Below are 15,479 nucleotides of genomic sequence, written 5' to 3'. Positions count from 1 at the left end.
AATCTGCATACTCAATTTAAAAAAATTCAATTTTTTTATAATTTTTTTTTAATGTTAACGATAAAATTTTGAAAAACTTTATACCATGAGAGAACTAACTTCGGCATGCCGAAGTTTGAATACCCTTTCAGTTGCAATTTAATATTCTAATGGCAGATATATTAAACATTTATATTTAAACATTTATTATTTTAAAACCGCATAAAACTTTAGACTAAAACTATAAATTTTTAATTTTTATAATTTAAGTACGTATATTGAAAAGCAAGACAAGGTCAAATCATAGCCGATTTTCTGCTGCTGTTCCTAACTTTTCTTTCTTTTGTTTAGTACTATCTTTGTGTTTATTCTTGTTTTCAATATTTTATTATTTAGAAATTATGATTTTAATGGCGAATGGGAATTTATATACATATATTTTTTTTAATATATATTATTAAATCAAAAACGTAATTCTCATATTTTGAAGTATATGAACAAAATAGCCGACAAAGTTAATGTTTGTTTTCCTTTAACTTACATGTATATTTAGGATATTCTGTTTTTTTATATAATCACCTCCTTAAAGGTCGCTCAAAAGTTATTTTAGCATACAGCGGAGGTCCACTCTAATGTTCTCACACCTGCAAAACCATATAAGCATAACTATGCATATGTGTGAGTGAATTCCTTGCATATACAATGCACTTTCATTTCTCGGCCGAGGTTTAAAAAGAAAAAAAAAAAATAACAGATCGGCTCTATGTGTGTAGGGAATATGCATCTGTATTATGTATACGACATGTAGGACTCAAACTGTTCTCAGCTCGCTTTCACTGCTACCCAACACACACACACACACACACACACACACACACACACACACACACACACACACACAAACACACACCTTCGTCAGAACAGTTGATAAAATAGAAAGCTCCCGTTTAAAAAGAGTGCAAGTGCCACAGAGAGCAAGAGAGAGATAAGCGGGAGAGAGGAACTGTGCTTAGAACATTTGACTTCGTGTATGCTTCGTGCGTCGTCCATCGCGTCAGTGTTGCCAGGTTATGTCCACCCGCATTAGCTAAATTCAGAGCCAAAATTAGCTAAATATTACATAAAATATAAAAATATTGATTTTATTGTTAAATAAAAAATATATATAAAGTTTCTAGTAGTAGCAATTTGTAGAAAGCTAAAATATGCCAGTTTTGTGCTGAAAATATTCCAATTAAGATATCAATTTTAACACAAAGCAAACTAAATTTTTTTTAGGAAGTTTACTGTTTCTAGATTGTTTGTATTTTCGGGCTACAAAAGCTTAGATAATAATTATCAATAGTATTGCAGCTTAGACTGTACAATTGTCTGGTCAATAAAAGGCATTTATAATTGTGAAATTTAATTTTAATGACAGATACCAAAAACGTTGCTATTTTTATTGTAGGCCTAATCAAATTAGGATATTTTGGAGCATTTTTAAGGGCACACATAAAATAAAAATTTTATTCATTTACATATTTTTCTTATAATTACTTTATCCTAATGTCACGAATGCAATTATTGCAAGAATATGAAAATAAGCTATTTTAAAGTCCATGAGCTTTTCCATTTTCAAATATGCCTGATCTAGCCGTAAATAAGCTGAACTAGCAACGCTGTTCTCAGTTACTACAACGATTTCAAAAACTACGGATGTTTCACACGGCGGATGAGTAACGACGGGCTAGGGGAATTTCAGCAAAATAATAACAAAAATATATATAACAAAAACCCAAAAAATAATAAAATAAAATAAAATAAAAATAAAACAAAACCAAACCCAGAAACGAACCAAACAAATACGGAACACGGAACAACACAATTAACTAAATAAAAATATTGAATGGCAAATAAGTAAATAGACGACGATACGCACACACATCAAATCGAAAAAAAAAATTAAAATAAAGAAAAACACAACAACCACCCACGAGAACACACGCAGATTTGAGGAGGAAGAAAGCATCGCAATTGTAACAACAACTGAGTCATTATACAACTCGCCAGCGCCAGCCAGTCAAAAGAGAAAATAAAAATAAATAACAAACAGCCAGGACCCCCGCATATGTATAACCAGCGTCTAAAATAAGTTATCATTGCATCGAATCGGCACCGAAATTAACATCAGTGTTCAGCATCAGCATCAGCAGCAGCAGCAGCAGCAGCAGCATCAGCATCATCTGCAGTTACATCGGTATATTTCTGAATATGTCTTTAAATACGATTTAAATATATATTTTCCCGATAACGCAGCCATCCATCCACCTGCATACATACATATGTATGTGTGTCAGTGTGCCTCTGTGTGGGTGTGCAAAAGAAGAAGCGAGAAAGCTGAGAAAGCTCACTAGGGCAGTGGAGCTCGAAAGGGACAGCTGTTTTGCAGCAATGTGGGTGAAGTCCGACCTTAGGGCACATGCACACAGCCCCCCATTAGCAGCTGTGTGTTTGTGTGAGTGTGTGTGTGTGTGTGTGTGTGTGTAACCGTTAGCATCTCTCTTTCAACGCAACGATCTCACAGCTCAGCTGATGGTATTCCGTTACTTGCTAAGCTTCCCTCGGGACTAGTCGTGCTGTGCCCTTCGTGTAACCCGTTTCGTCACAAATAACAGTTACTATTTAGAGAGTGAGTGCATCGAAACGTAGATAAAACTTTAAATCTAATGGAGCAGTGTATTTATTTAGCCATGAAATACATTTCCATAATAATGATGTGCTAAAAAGAATTAAATATTCTTACGAAATGTGGTAAACAAATACAGTGGACACACGATACAGCGAGCTTTTGTAGGTGTAAACAAATTATACTGGTTGACAAAATATGAAAAAGAATAGAATAGTTTTTTTTTTTTTTTTAGATATTTAGTATTATTTTATATACAAATATTCTTCAAACCATTAAAGGTTTTTCTAAAAAGTGATGGCTTGGTAGTGAGGCTTCGAGTTTGAATATTTTCATGCATTGAATACTGTTGAATGTTTTCGAATGATGCATTTCCCCATTTCCCATATATAATATTAGCAAGTGAAACATCGCAATTCGATTTCGATTGTTGCAACATACTGGCGACGAAACCAGAAGGTAAAGGATAGCCACTGCAGCTGTTTTTGCATTTTCTGGCCCGTGCCGAAATCAAATTTGGCATTTCTTTGCGGGCTCTGCAAGCAGTACGTTCATTCGTTCAAACAATAAGAGAAAAAAAAAACACAAAAAAAAAAAAAACAGAAAAACTAAATAGAAAAATAGATATTGCGCTGACACACACACACACAGATACACAGACTAGTTCGCCGAGAGACGTGTATATATATATATATTTGTCATTTCAATTTTCGTGTGCTTGTTGTGCTCAGATAAACGAACGAGAATCATGTGCCAAAATTTTGTTGCTCAGTTTTTTTTCCATTATTTTTTTTATTAGTGTGTGATTTGTGACGTTAAATGGCTAGCAATTAAATGGTGTGAACAGCTGATTTTTTGTTTTTGTGACGGAATATGGAATTTCTAATGGCGAAGGAGAACCGTTACCTTTACCATTTGACTTCCGGCAGTGCTTATGTGCTCATGTGTTTGTGTGCTCTGCCTTTTAGCAGAACATGAAGAATCCGAAATGGAATATAAATTTGGCAATTACAGTGCAATACATTGGGGAGGAGGAGAGGAATAAAAAAACGAGGGAGAAAATGTCAATAGCTCATGCATATACACACACAAACATACGCCCGCGCGGTCAGCTGTTTTGTGTTGTTCTTGAGTAAAAGTTGTAGGAAATTCGGGGCTTGAACGCCAAAACACATACACAACAAACGTGTTCGTGTCAGTAGCTGATTGTGTGTGTGTGTGTGTGTGTGCTTGGATGTCAGCCAGCGAGCTCTCCCACTCTCCTGCTCTCTTTCTCTCTCTCTCGCCACACACACACGCCTCTCTTTGGAGGGAAATGCGAGAGCTGCGTTTGCTTCAAGCCAGCGCTAGTCTGTGGGAAATTTTGCTGGCATTAAGTACAAATAACTCGGTGTGTTTGTGTTCAACGATCTTGTTGTAAAATAAAGTGGCTGCAAGCACACCACACACAGGCGTATGTATGTAGCAGCTTAAATTGCATATATTGGGGGCATGTGACTGTGTGTGTGTGTGTGTTTTTTTTAGTGTAATTTCCCGCGACATTCTGACACGGGGAAAATAACCTAAAAGCATTATGCAATGTACATATATTAAAATGTGAGCGTAGGTTGAATGCAGCAGCAAGCAGATCTATGCAATGCCTCTTTTGTGCCATTTATGTAACGGTCCGTCGTTCTCTCGCGCTCCCGCCATCGCTCTTACTTCTTCCGCCTGTGCTCAGCTGACATTACTTGTTAGAAAACGGTAAACGGCGGACATCTGCATTTCTGTGCCCCCCTCCCCTCCTCGCGCAATGGCAGTGGCAGTGATGTAACGGCATTCTCGCTCCGCTTCTGCTGCGACATGTGAACTGGATTACACAGTGCTAAAAAAAAAGGGAAGCAAGGCAGTCAAATGAAAAACGAAAGGAAAAAGGCAAACCGAGCACGATAAATTGACACACGGCGAGACGAGCGTTTATATATCACAGTGACTGTATGTTTGTGTATGTGCAAGAGCAGTGGCGTATGCATAGGGGGCGCATCCTCATTTGAATTTATACACAGAGAGAATTATTTCCAAAATTTATTGTTGTTACTTACAAATTCTCCAGATACTTACAAGGACTCTTTTAATTCAAAAACTCCCTTAAAAAAAAAAATTACGTATACGTAATATAATATAAATTAATTTCAAATGTTTTAATATATTTAATAATAATTTCTTTAATATGTATTCCATTTATTTTGATATAAACTAATCTTAATTGTCAAAATTTCTTCTATTTAAAAATACTACCCTCAAAAAAAATTACGTATACGTAATATGATATAAATAAAATTCAAATGATCTCCTATATTACTATATATTATATATTCTTTAATATTTGTTTTTTTTTTATTTTGATATAAACTAATCTATTTACAAATACTTGCGATGCCTTGTTGCTCCTACTTAGGAAAAAGATTTCCCCTCAAAAAAATTACGTATACGTAATGTAATAAAAATTCAATTCAAATGTTTTCCTATATATTATAATATTTTCTTTAATATTTATTTCTTTAATTTTGATATAAACTAATCTTAATTGCAATATTATCGAGATGATTATAAGCCCCCCAAAGAAAAATAACGTATACGCCCATGTGCCTCAGTGTCGTTGCGCAAAAAAAAACCTGTGCCGTGCTCACCCGTTTAATTATCTTCAAACAAAACGAGGCAAATTGAAGGCTGCAAGTAGCCGTACTCCAAATGCCCTACTCATTATAGAGAGACATGCACATCGACAGCTTAACTTAATTGAATTAAATGTTCCTAATTGGAAGACAAAAGCACTGTGCCGAACAAATCGGTGTGCCATAAAACCATAAAGGCCACCACATGTAAATACATGTCACATACACACACACACGTTCGGACGAACGATAACAGGGAAATCATGCTATTTCACATCGATATGTGCTCGTTCCGTGATTTCAGCTATTATCGAACATCAGTGTGGCGGTGTTTAGCACATATTGCTTTTGTATGCATTATGTCCGATATCTACAAATGATTGCTCAGATAGTTGTAACATTTTTGTTACAAAAACTTTCATAACAGATAAACATTCAGATAAACATCAGATAAAATTTTGGTATAAGAAAATAGGTTTTAATGGCAGGTTCTCTTTGATAAAACCAAAAAAAAGTTAGTTTATTTCTTTAAAGTAATATTTAATAAACAAAACAAGACAGCCGATACCCTTGCAGTTTGCAATAGAATTATATTATCGTATCGTATCATTCTTTAAATCCATAATTATTGATATTTTTATATGATATATATGATTTTGTTAATAGTTTCATTGGGTTTCATAGTGTAACAAGCTTCTGGCTAAAATTATAATACTCTGCTAGGGTTTAAAAATATATTTTTAATATAAAATCAAGTAAAATTTGTAAGTTAAAGACTTACTGATTGTATTTTCATGTTTTATAATTTATTGCTTAATTGAAAAGACAAAAAGACGGCTAAGACGTCTATTTCCATGAATATGACTGTATATCGTTTAAGTAATTTACAAATTAAAAAAAAGGGGACAGTAGAGAGCTTATCAAACTAAGTTTACTTAATGAAATCATCATTAAGACTATTATTTTGAGTAGTATTTTCTTTCTTGCACCCTACCAATAGCTTTCTTGTCATCCATGGACTCGCTCCCAAAAAGTATGCTACAAAGCGAGCGAGAGCCCGAGTCCTCCAAGAAGTTGACTTTTCGCCCCCATCCAAATGCCCATAAATACATGTCCCTCGAAAGCACACACACACACACAGACACACACTCTGTACACTTGTGTATTTAGCCTGCTGTTGCACATAGAGTGACTGGAGGAGGCACGCTCTGCACTTATGACGATGTGGAAAGTAAACATAGAAATAACAATAATAATAAAAACAACATGGTCGAAATGGACGCTCTCCCAGCTGATGATGGCTGACTCTCACGCGCACCGCTCTCTCTTGGGCACTTTCTCTCTGTGTGTGTGTGTGTGTGTGCTGCCTCTCTGTGAGCACCGCTGCACTCTTTTATGTCTCTGTGTGTGTGTGTGTGTGTGGGGGTCGCTCTTGCAACCGAAAATCAATAAAATCTGGGCCACCAGTTTTAAAGGTTGATTAAAACGGTATGACGCGAATTCGTGAGCACGTTCCACGTTGTCTGTGTGTGTGTGTATGAGGGTGTGCTTGTGTGTGTGTGCAAAAATATAAATAAACATTTGTAAGCCGAACTCCGGTCTGTGCTCTCTTCAATCCCCGTTCCAGCCTCCGCTCTCGCTTAAAGACGAATTTTGGCTGCGTCTTATGTACCCGACATAAAAGTGAAAATAGAGCTTTTCAAGTTCACTTGGCCAGCGCACACGCACACCATCTGAAGAAGTATATATATATATATATATATTTGTGTGAATAAATCTATATATACATAAGTATTAGCTGCCCCTGCATTTATATGCTGCACAGTTTATTTTTTTCTTTCATTTTTCCAATGATCTTGGCTTGCCGGCTCAAAATGCAACGCAAATCTAATGTCAAGGCCAGTGGAAAACTATAGGTTAAAAGTCAAATGGTATATTATTATACATATCCTTAATAGGAAATAGTTTCAATAGAAATTGTTGTGTTCTTTTTAAAAGATTATTCAAGGAATTAGTTTATATAAAAGTGTATTTTCTGCGGGTTGCAATTTTAACATTATCGAATAACGCTATTTGTTATTAGGTTTAATCCAGCTTAAAGTAGTTTCATGGGTATTAACTAGATTTAAACCAAATTAAACTGCTTGTAAACAGAAGTGAGAACAACTGATGTTTTTTTAAACTAGAATTAACTAGACTTGAAGCATTATTTGCTTAGCTGTGAACGTAATAGTGAAAACAATCACTATACTTGACTTAATTACTTAATGTTGATTGTGCTCTAAGTACCTTTTAGGTATGAGGGTTTTCGAGATATAGATACATTTATTTAAGATGATTTAAGATCTAAGATGTATATGCATTTATCTACGATAATCTATGATCTAAGAAGATTTAGATGCATTTATCGAATTCATCTTTGAACTTACCTAAAAAGTGGCTGTTGTTTAGCGTTGTTTTAGCTTTTTATAAGCTTAAACATTAAGGCCTGTTAAAAGTTTCAAAACCTGCTGCCCAGGTATCAAAATAATTAGACAAAAATTAGAGAAATTTTTTAAGATATAGTTAAAATTAATTTTTAACCGAATACAGATTCCAAAATTGGTTTAAGCTAATCATTTTTTTTATCTATTTATTCAAAGCTACTTAAGCCATAGAAATTTTACTCATTAATTTAGATAGTTTTTCTCTTATCAAGTCACTTTGATTGATCTCTTACTCACACAAATGCAATTCAAACAAGTCAACGTTTTGACACAATTTTCTTGAAGGCCATCACTCATACGCAGTGTTGTCCCTACTCAAATATTTGCAAATTTTTTCCATTTTTTCTTCTGTATTTAAAATAATTTTAGGAAAACATAAGGATTAAAAACATGCATATAAAGAATTCAAGAAAGTAGAATATATATCCGGCATTATGAAATTTTATACTACGTATGTGTGATTTTTGCAGAACCTTTAAAAGTACAAATTTGACAATTAATCCCACTGTATACAGAGATAAAGCAATTTAAATTGAACCAACTGCGTGAATTCAACCTAGTCGTGAGTCGTGAGTCGTGAGCCGTCGCTCGTTGTATATAAACATACATATATACATACATATATATGCATGTAGACTCCTGTGGAAACCCAGCAAAGACTTCACCAGCCTTTCAGTGTGTGGCCTTCAATCGGCTTACAAACGGCGAAAAGGTTACGTGCGTATGTATGTATGTAAGTAGGGAGAGGGGGAGGTGAATACATACAATCATACATGACCCCGCTGCACTCACACAGCTGCAGCATGCAGCATAAATGAGAGTGCGAGTGGGTGCACGCAGAGGCCTCGGGGTCGTTTATATGTCATTGCGCACATGCCAAGCGGCGCAGGCCAAAGAGCCTGAGCCTGTCTCTCTCTCTCTCTCTCTTTCTCTGTTATCTCTTGTTTATTTTTACTCGCACTGCTAGGCTGAATGAGAGGGGGGATAGCAGGGGGGATACTTGGAGCTTTCACTTGCTCACACTCTCACTGGCCTTCGTCGTTCGGTTCTTATCCGTTCGGCTATGCTCCAGTTACGCACCCGAATGCATTTCGTCTGAGTTGGCTCTCTCTCTCTCTCTCTTTTTCTCTCTCTCTCTTGGCAGCCAGGGCTTTCTTTCTCTTTGTTGGCACGGTTAACGGTTAACCTACATTCCATTAGGGTGGTGGGGGTGCAGGAGACTGAGGGGGAAGGAATAAGGGGAGAGGAAAGCTGGCTTGCAGCTCAATGACGTAGGCGGAGTGCATGCACATATACAGCTATGTACGCAATAATAGTGCTAATCTCTAACTTCAAGGTTTATTCTTTCGCCTAATTAAGGTAGTTGGAGTTGAAAGCCAAGAAATCTCTAATATTTAACTCTTACCTTGATTAAACTGTATATATTGGATTTTAATTTAAATAAAGAATGGTAAGCAATTATTGTATTTACCTCAGCTGTGCTTGAATGCGCTTTAATTGGCTGCAAAAATGTGGTCCAAAGAGCTCTTAAGCATCATGAGCACACCCTTCAATGTTCACTTATGAAAAATCCTCCACTTTAAAGGATATATTTGGAACCATTTTAAAGCACTATGTTTCAATTAAATTAAAAAAATAAACTCTTAACAAAAGATTACGTTTAGGGAAAAGTGTTAATAACATAACATAACATTTTTTAGGATAATTTTATGAGACTTTACATGTGTATTAAGATACTTTTGTATTTACAAAGAAGTAGCTAAACAATTTGTAAAAAACTTCAATTGTAGGGAATTTAAAGATAGCACATGATTCATTTGTCTGTAATTAATTTATTTATAAAATACTTTAATTAAACCTATCTAAAGGCTAAAGAAAATGTTAACAAATGAAGGCTAGTAACATGTTGCGCAAGATACAAATTAGGGTAAATGTAGCTAGGAACATGTTGAGCAACACTGCGACTGCGAAAGATTTAAAGCTAAAATTCATTGGAATATAACTCAATTATCGTTTTCAAAGATGTTTGGGGTCGAAAGTGAATGCTGTCACATTTCAAAATAAAATTTAATTGAGTGTTGTCACCATATTCTAATAACTCTTATAATCTTATAATTCCTGAGCTGTCTTGTTTGTATGTTTGATAAGGGAAAACCCTATTAATACCAAATAGTTATCGAAATTTAAGCCTAGTTTAAAAAAAAATTATTCTATTTATTTTTCAGGTGCCGATACACAATTCATAAACATAATTCAATCAGCTGTCAAAAACGAAATAAATGGTTCTAACCAAACGCTCGCGGATTGCCAAAACCAAAGAGAAACGAAAGATATAATAACAGCCAGGAGAGAAATCAAACTAATTATAGCAACTAGAGAACGTTTTTAGGTAATGCCCATTGCCGATAATAATTTAGTAGCCAGCCGGTGAAACTAAAACATATATTAACTCGGATATGCTCTGTAAATACAACACATTAAACATATTAAGGATCTAGATAACTACGCTTTAAACGACATCTGAATCGGAGCCGAAGGTATCTAGCACACATCCCAACATTCAAAGTTCAAACAAACACGATTGTAATTCTAGTCGAGAAATAGTCACCAAACAGATATTGTACACACCGCGAAACACTATTATAAAAGTAATAAGCCCTCCCCACCAAAATATAAGTAAATAGCCAACCAACCTAGGAGATAGATCATCCCCAAAAGGCAAGCAGCATAGATAACTTAAAATAGTTAATAATAATAATAATAATAATTGATAATTAAAAATACGCTCAATTAAAGCCAGAAATCAGTATTCCAAAAATTTTCTACCAATGTGCGGATGATCCACAGGAATATAGAAACCGCCAATCATTGGAGCAACCGCTTGATAGAAGCACCACCAAGCGCCATTTAGGGGTAGCACCCCCCAGAGCTGCGCCTGGAGACGTAGCCCCGGTATCCGCGGCCGGAGTCCCCTGATCGAACCGCCCAGCAGAGGTCAGTGCAACGTGGACCAGTGCAACGACGGTGCCAAGATGCATATTGAAATTCAGGTGGCTCTGAACTTCGTCATATCCTATCTCTACAATAAGCTGCCACGCAGACGTGTTAATATATTTGGCGAGGAGCTGGAGAAGGCGTTGCGTGACAAGTTCCAGGGACACTGGTATCCAGAGATGCCCTTTAAGGTGTGTCCCATGCTCCTTAATCGCTCAAATTGATTAAATTTTTAATTTCTAATTTCTATTGATTTGAACTTTTGCAGGGCTCTGCTTATCGTTGCCTAAAGACCGGTGATCCTATCGATTCGGTGCTGGAGAAAGCTGCCCAAGAGAGTGGAGTGCCCATCACTGACATCCTTGAGAACTTGCCCAGTGAGCTGTCGGTTTGGGTGGATCCTGGGGAGGTTTCATTTCGCATTGGTGAAAAAGGATCTGTTAAGGTAGGCTACTTATTACAGAAAGTGATGAATAGGTTGCAAGTAGCTCCTGAAAAACATAGGTACCTTTAAGTTTAGGCAATTGAAAGTATATTGTAGTAATAAGTTATTTTTCATCCTCTATAGTATTTATACAGGGCATTGCAGGGTTTTCTAATTTTAATCGAAGCTTGTTACGCTGGGAAAAAGTCGTTTCCGACCCTTTAAGTCATATATATTCTTTATCAGCATCAATTGCCGAATCGATTTAGATAGCTCTGACTAAACATTTTTTTTTTCAAATATTTTAAAAATTTTATAGTTATGCTTCTTTTAAACTTTGATTTGTCGATAAAAAATTTCATTTTAAAATATTGATAAAGATCGATTCAAGAAATACTATTATTTTAAGTTCCGATACGATCCTATAACTAAATGATAAACTGCAAGGATTTATAAACTTCGGCTTTCCGAAGTTAATTTCCTTTCTTGGTTAGAATTAAAATCAGTTTAGGAACTCTGCTCTGCTTTTTCACATTAAGTAATAATGATTCATATTCAATGAGAAAATTCTTTTGGAAAATACTAAATTGTTCATTTTAAGATAGTAAAATGCGTCGTGTTTCTTAGGTTATTTATCCTGTTTTATGAAATCCTGCTCGTACCGAAGCCCTCTTTGTCTGCAGATGATGTTCCAATATTTTCTAATTATGATCTAGTACTGAAAACGATCCATACTATCCACGATGAAGACTAAATTTCCTATTCCGATGACTATAACTGCTCCACTTACCATGAAACTCAAACCACCTCGCTTTATCATCGGAATAAGATGCTTGAGATCCCTGGAAATACTAGATTTCATTCAAGCTTTTGCTTTTCATTGTAACTAGAAACAAGATTTAATTACGAATGATTCCAAATATAATGTATTTAGAATACAAGGAGTCGTATATACGGGGAGTTTTTTATAGGGCGGCTTTACAGGGAGTCTATATAAGCAATCTGATCTACTTGTCTTCTAATAAAAATGATCTGAGTGTAATGTTGTATATTGCCCATCCTCGATTTATGTGGAAAAACAAGAAACTAACTTTGAGAACTGAAGTGGGTATACCCTTGGACTTATGGGTTTAAATTTTTGAATTTCGATCATAATTAATCTTAATTTGGAAAACTTTTCTGTGTTGGCTTTTATTAGAATATTTAAAAAAAAAATTGAGTTAGATTATTTCCGCTGTTGATGCTAATATATGATTTATAGGGTCGGAAATAAATCCTTCACTAACTTGCAAGCTTCAGACTGAAATTATAATACCCTTCAAGGGTATTCAGATAGAGATTAAGATAGAGAAATAGAGATAGAGATAGATATAGAGATTGATTGAGATAGATAGAGATATATAGAGATAGATAGAGAAAGTTAGAGTTAATAGATAGATAGAGATAGAGATAGTTAGAGATAATAGATAGATAGAGATAGATAGAGAGAGGTAGATGGATAGAGATAGATAGAGAGAGGTAGATGGATAGAGATAGATAGAGAGAGGTAGAGAGATAGAGAGAGGTAGATAGATAGAGAGAGGTAGAGAGATAGAGAGAGAGATAGAAAGATAGATTGAGAGATAGAGAGATAGATAGAGAGATAGAAATATAGATAGAGAGATAGAAAGATAGATAGAGAGATAGAGAGATAGATAGAGAGATAGAAAGAGATAGATATAGAGATAGATAGAGAGATAGATAAGGAGATAGATAGAGAGATAGATAAGGAGATAGATAGAGAGATAGAGATATATAGATAGAGATATATAGATAGAGAGATAGAGATATATAGATAGATGAGATTAAGATTGAGATAGAGAAAGAGAGGAACAGGCAGAGAGAGGCATTCATTAGCAACTATTATTATGTGCTTTGAAAACACTAAATTGCACTTTAAAGTTAAAAATTTCAACTTTATTCTTACCGTATGTAGAATTTAACGATTTCGTTTCTTTTTAATTCACAGATACTCTATACGGAAAATAATGAGAATCATGAAGATAGCCATTCGGCAGACCGCGAGGTCACCACGACTTTCAATCCAGAGGCACAATGCTTCAGACCCATCGATGCGGTCAATACAACCATGAATAATCTGAGCTTAAGCCCCAAGGCTTTGCCACTGGCATTACCCTTGGCACTGCCCCAGACGGGCTCATCGCCCCATTCGGCCGCCTCCAGCTCACCCACCTACAAGGGTAGCCCCAATCCCACGATCTCCGGCAGCTGCAGCACTGGCTCTGGTTCTGGCTCTGGCAATGGTACCGGTTCCAGTACCGGATCCGGTTCCGTATCCGGATCGGCGATGTGCACGGGTTCTGGTCCTGTGGTTGGCACCACTGCCGTAACCAGTACCGCCGCTGCGGCCTTTACCCAACGCGCTGCCCAGGCGCCGCTCACCTTTACCACGGCTACCTTTGCGCAGACCAAGTTCGGCAGCACCAAGCTGAAGACCAGCTCCAAGCGCACCAATAGGTCGGTTCTGAGTTCCCTTGATTGTTCTTACTATTTCTCTAAATATGTTTTTGTGCCTTCCCAGCAGTGCCTACCGGATGTCGCCCACTGAGTTCTCCAATTACATTAAACAGCGTGCCATACAACAGCAACTGCATCATGGCCATGGCGTAATACCGTCCGCAGGCTCAGTGTCCGCCTATGGTGCACTGGATGCCGTATCCCCGGCCCGCTCTCTCTCACCGAATCCCTTGTATTTGGGCAGTGGCACTGGGTCAACTGGTGGTGGCAGTGGTGCCAGCGGCGGCAATGATTCCTCCTTCTATTACCCCAACATGACGGTGGGCCTGTATCCGCAGTTTAGCAATTCGCGCAGCCTCTTTGATTCACACTTCAATACAGACTCTAGCCTGGGTCTCTTTGGCAGCGCCGGTGGCTCTGTGGGCGGTGGCGGTGTTAACAACAATTACAGTACTTACCTGGAGCCATGCTATTTCCCCAACAGCCATGGCAGTATCCCGCCGTTCTGCCAGCTGCATCTGTCCAATGGCAGTGGCTCGGGCATGGAGCGTGCCAATAGCAGTGATAGTTGCTTTGGCCTGGACATGGATTGCGGCTTGGTTGGTGGTGTAAATGTGAATGTAAATGTGAATCTGGATGAAGGAGGAGCCACTGCAGTGGCCGTGGCCATTGCCGGGGACTCATCATCCGACAATAGTCCCGTGGGTACACCTACAATGAATGTAGGCACGAATACAACTAGCTCTTTGATTGGCGGTCTGCAACAACAGCAGGAGGAGGAGGAGGAGGAGCAGCAGCAGCAACAGCAGCAGCAGCAGCAACAGCAACAGCAACAGCAACAGCAACAGCAACAGCAACAGCAGCAGCAGCAACAACAGCAGCAGCAACAACAGCAGCAGCAACAGCAACTGCAGCAACAGCAACAGCAGCAACAACAGCAGCAGCAACAGCAACAGCAGCAACAACAACAGCAGCAACAGCAGCAGCAACAGCAGCAACAGCAGCAGCAGCAGCAACAACAGCAGCAACAGCAGCAGCAACAGCAGCAGCAGCAGCAACAGCAGCAACAGCAGCAGCAGCAGCAACAACAGCAGCAGCAGCAGCAGCAGCATCAGCAACAGCAGGCTCAAGAAGCCTCTACGGGCAAGCTGATAGACGGCATCAACTCTTTCTATGGTGCCGGGTCATCCTATCAGCAACTTCTGGTTGCCAACTAGAGTTTGGCCCAGCAGATAACTACAACAAATGACACCTAAACACAACCAGGATAGCCACAGACAACAAGGGGGAGAGTCCTGAGAATCTAAGTACCCACAGAATTAGCCGAACCGAACTGAATGTCATCGCTACTTAAGTACTTGAGCAGATATGTTTTTATTTTCTTTTATTTTTCTGTCGTGGCCCTTGATGCCGACTGAATTTGTTACCAACGTTTTGAGATTTTCGTTTTCTTTTTACCTTTACGAATGTAAGAGAGAGATAGAGAGAGATAGAGAGAGAGAGAGAGAGAGAGAGAGAGAGAGAGAGAGAGAGAGAGAAAGAGAGAAAGAAAGAGAGAGTCCCTCGTTTGACGAGGGGCCAACAGAGATCGTTGTACGCCATCCCCATATAGATAAAACGGATAGTTCGAAATTGGAACAAGCCATCCTTTGAGGAACGATACGATGTGACAGATACAAATACCACAGCGACACCTCTCTTAAAAACACACCCAAAAAATACAACACACTCACTTGGCAGTTTAAGAGCTGAGTTTT

The 15,479-nt window shown here is 37.6% G+C and overlaps 1 protein-coding gene across 50 annotated transcripts; it reads left to right on the top strand.

Annotated features, from left to right (window-relative positions):
* The first annotated feature begins 1,615 nt into the window (after positions 1–1,615).
* Tob (Transducer of ERBB2) lies at positions 1,616–15,240 on the top strand. Of its 50 annotated transcripts, none has more exons than XM_086839037.1 (6): positions 1,616–2,218; positions 10,013–10,505; positions 10,635–10,972; positions 11,050–11,226; positions 13,214–13,722; positions 13,790–15,240. In XM_086839037.1, the coding sequence occupies exons 3-6, from the start codon at positions 10,820–10,822 to the stop codon at positions 14,937–14,939; spliced, it is 1,989 nt and encodes a 662-aa protein (XP_086695163.1). In that variant the 5' UTR covers positions 1,616–2,218; positions 10,013–10,505; positions 10,635–10,819; the 3' UTR covers positions 14,940–15,240. The 50 variants fall into 50 exon arrangements, with proteins under 50 accessions (XP_086695163.1, XP_086695137.1, XP_086695155.1 ...); XM_086839011.1 differs by having other exon boundaries at positions 13,787–15,240; XM_086839029.1 differs by having other exon boundaries at positions 10,588–10,972.
* The last annotated feature ends 239 nt before the right edge of the window (positions 15,241–15,479 follow it).

Source organism: Drosophila serrata, unplaced genomic scaffold, assembly GCF_035046125.1.
Source record: "Drosophila serrata isolate PLE 108 unplaced genomic scaffold, ASM3504612v1 contig_362, whole genome shotgun sequence".
In the NCBI taxonomy this organism is placed as follows: Eukaryota; Metazoa; Arthropoda; class Insecta; order Diptera; family Drosophilidae; genus Drosophila; species Drosophila serrata.
Note: the sequence above shows the minus strand (reverse complement) of the source record. Positions and strands in the feature narration are given on the sequence as shown.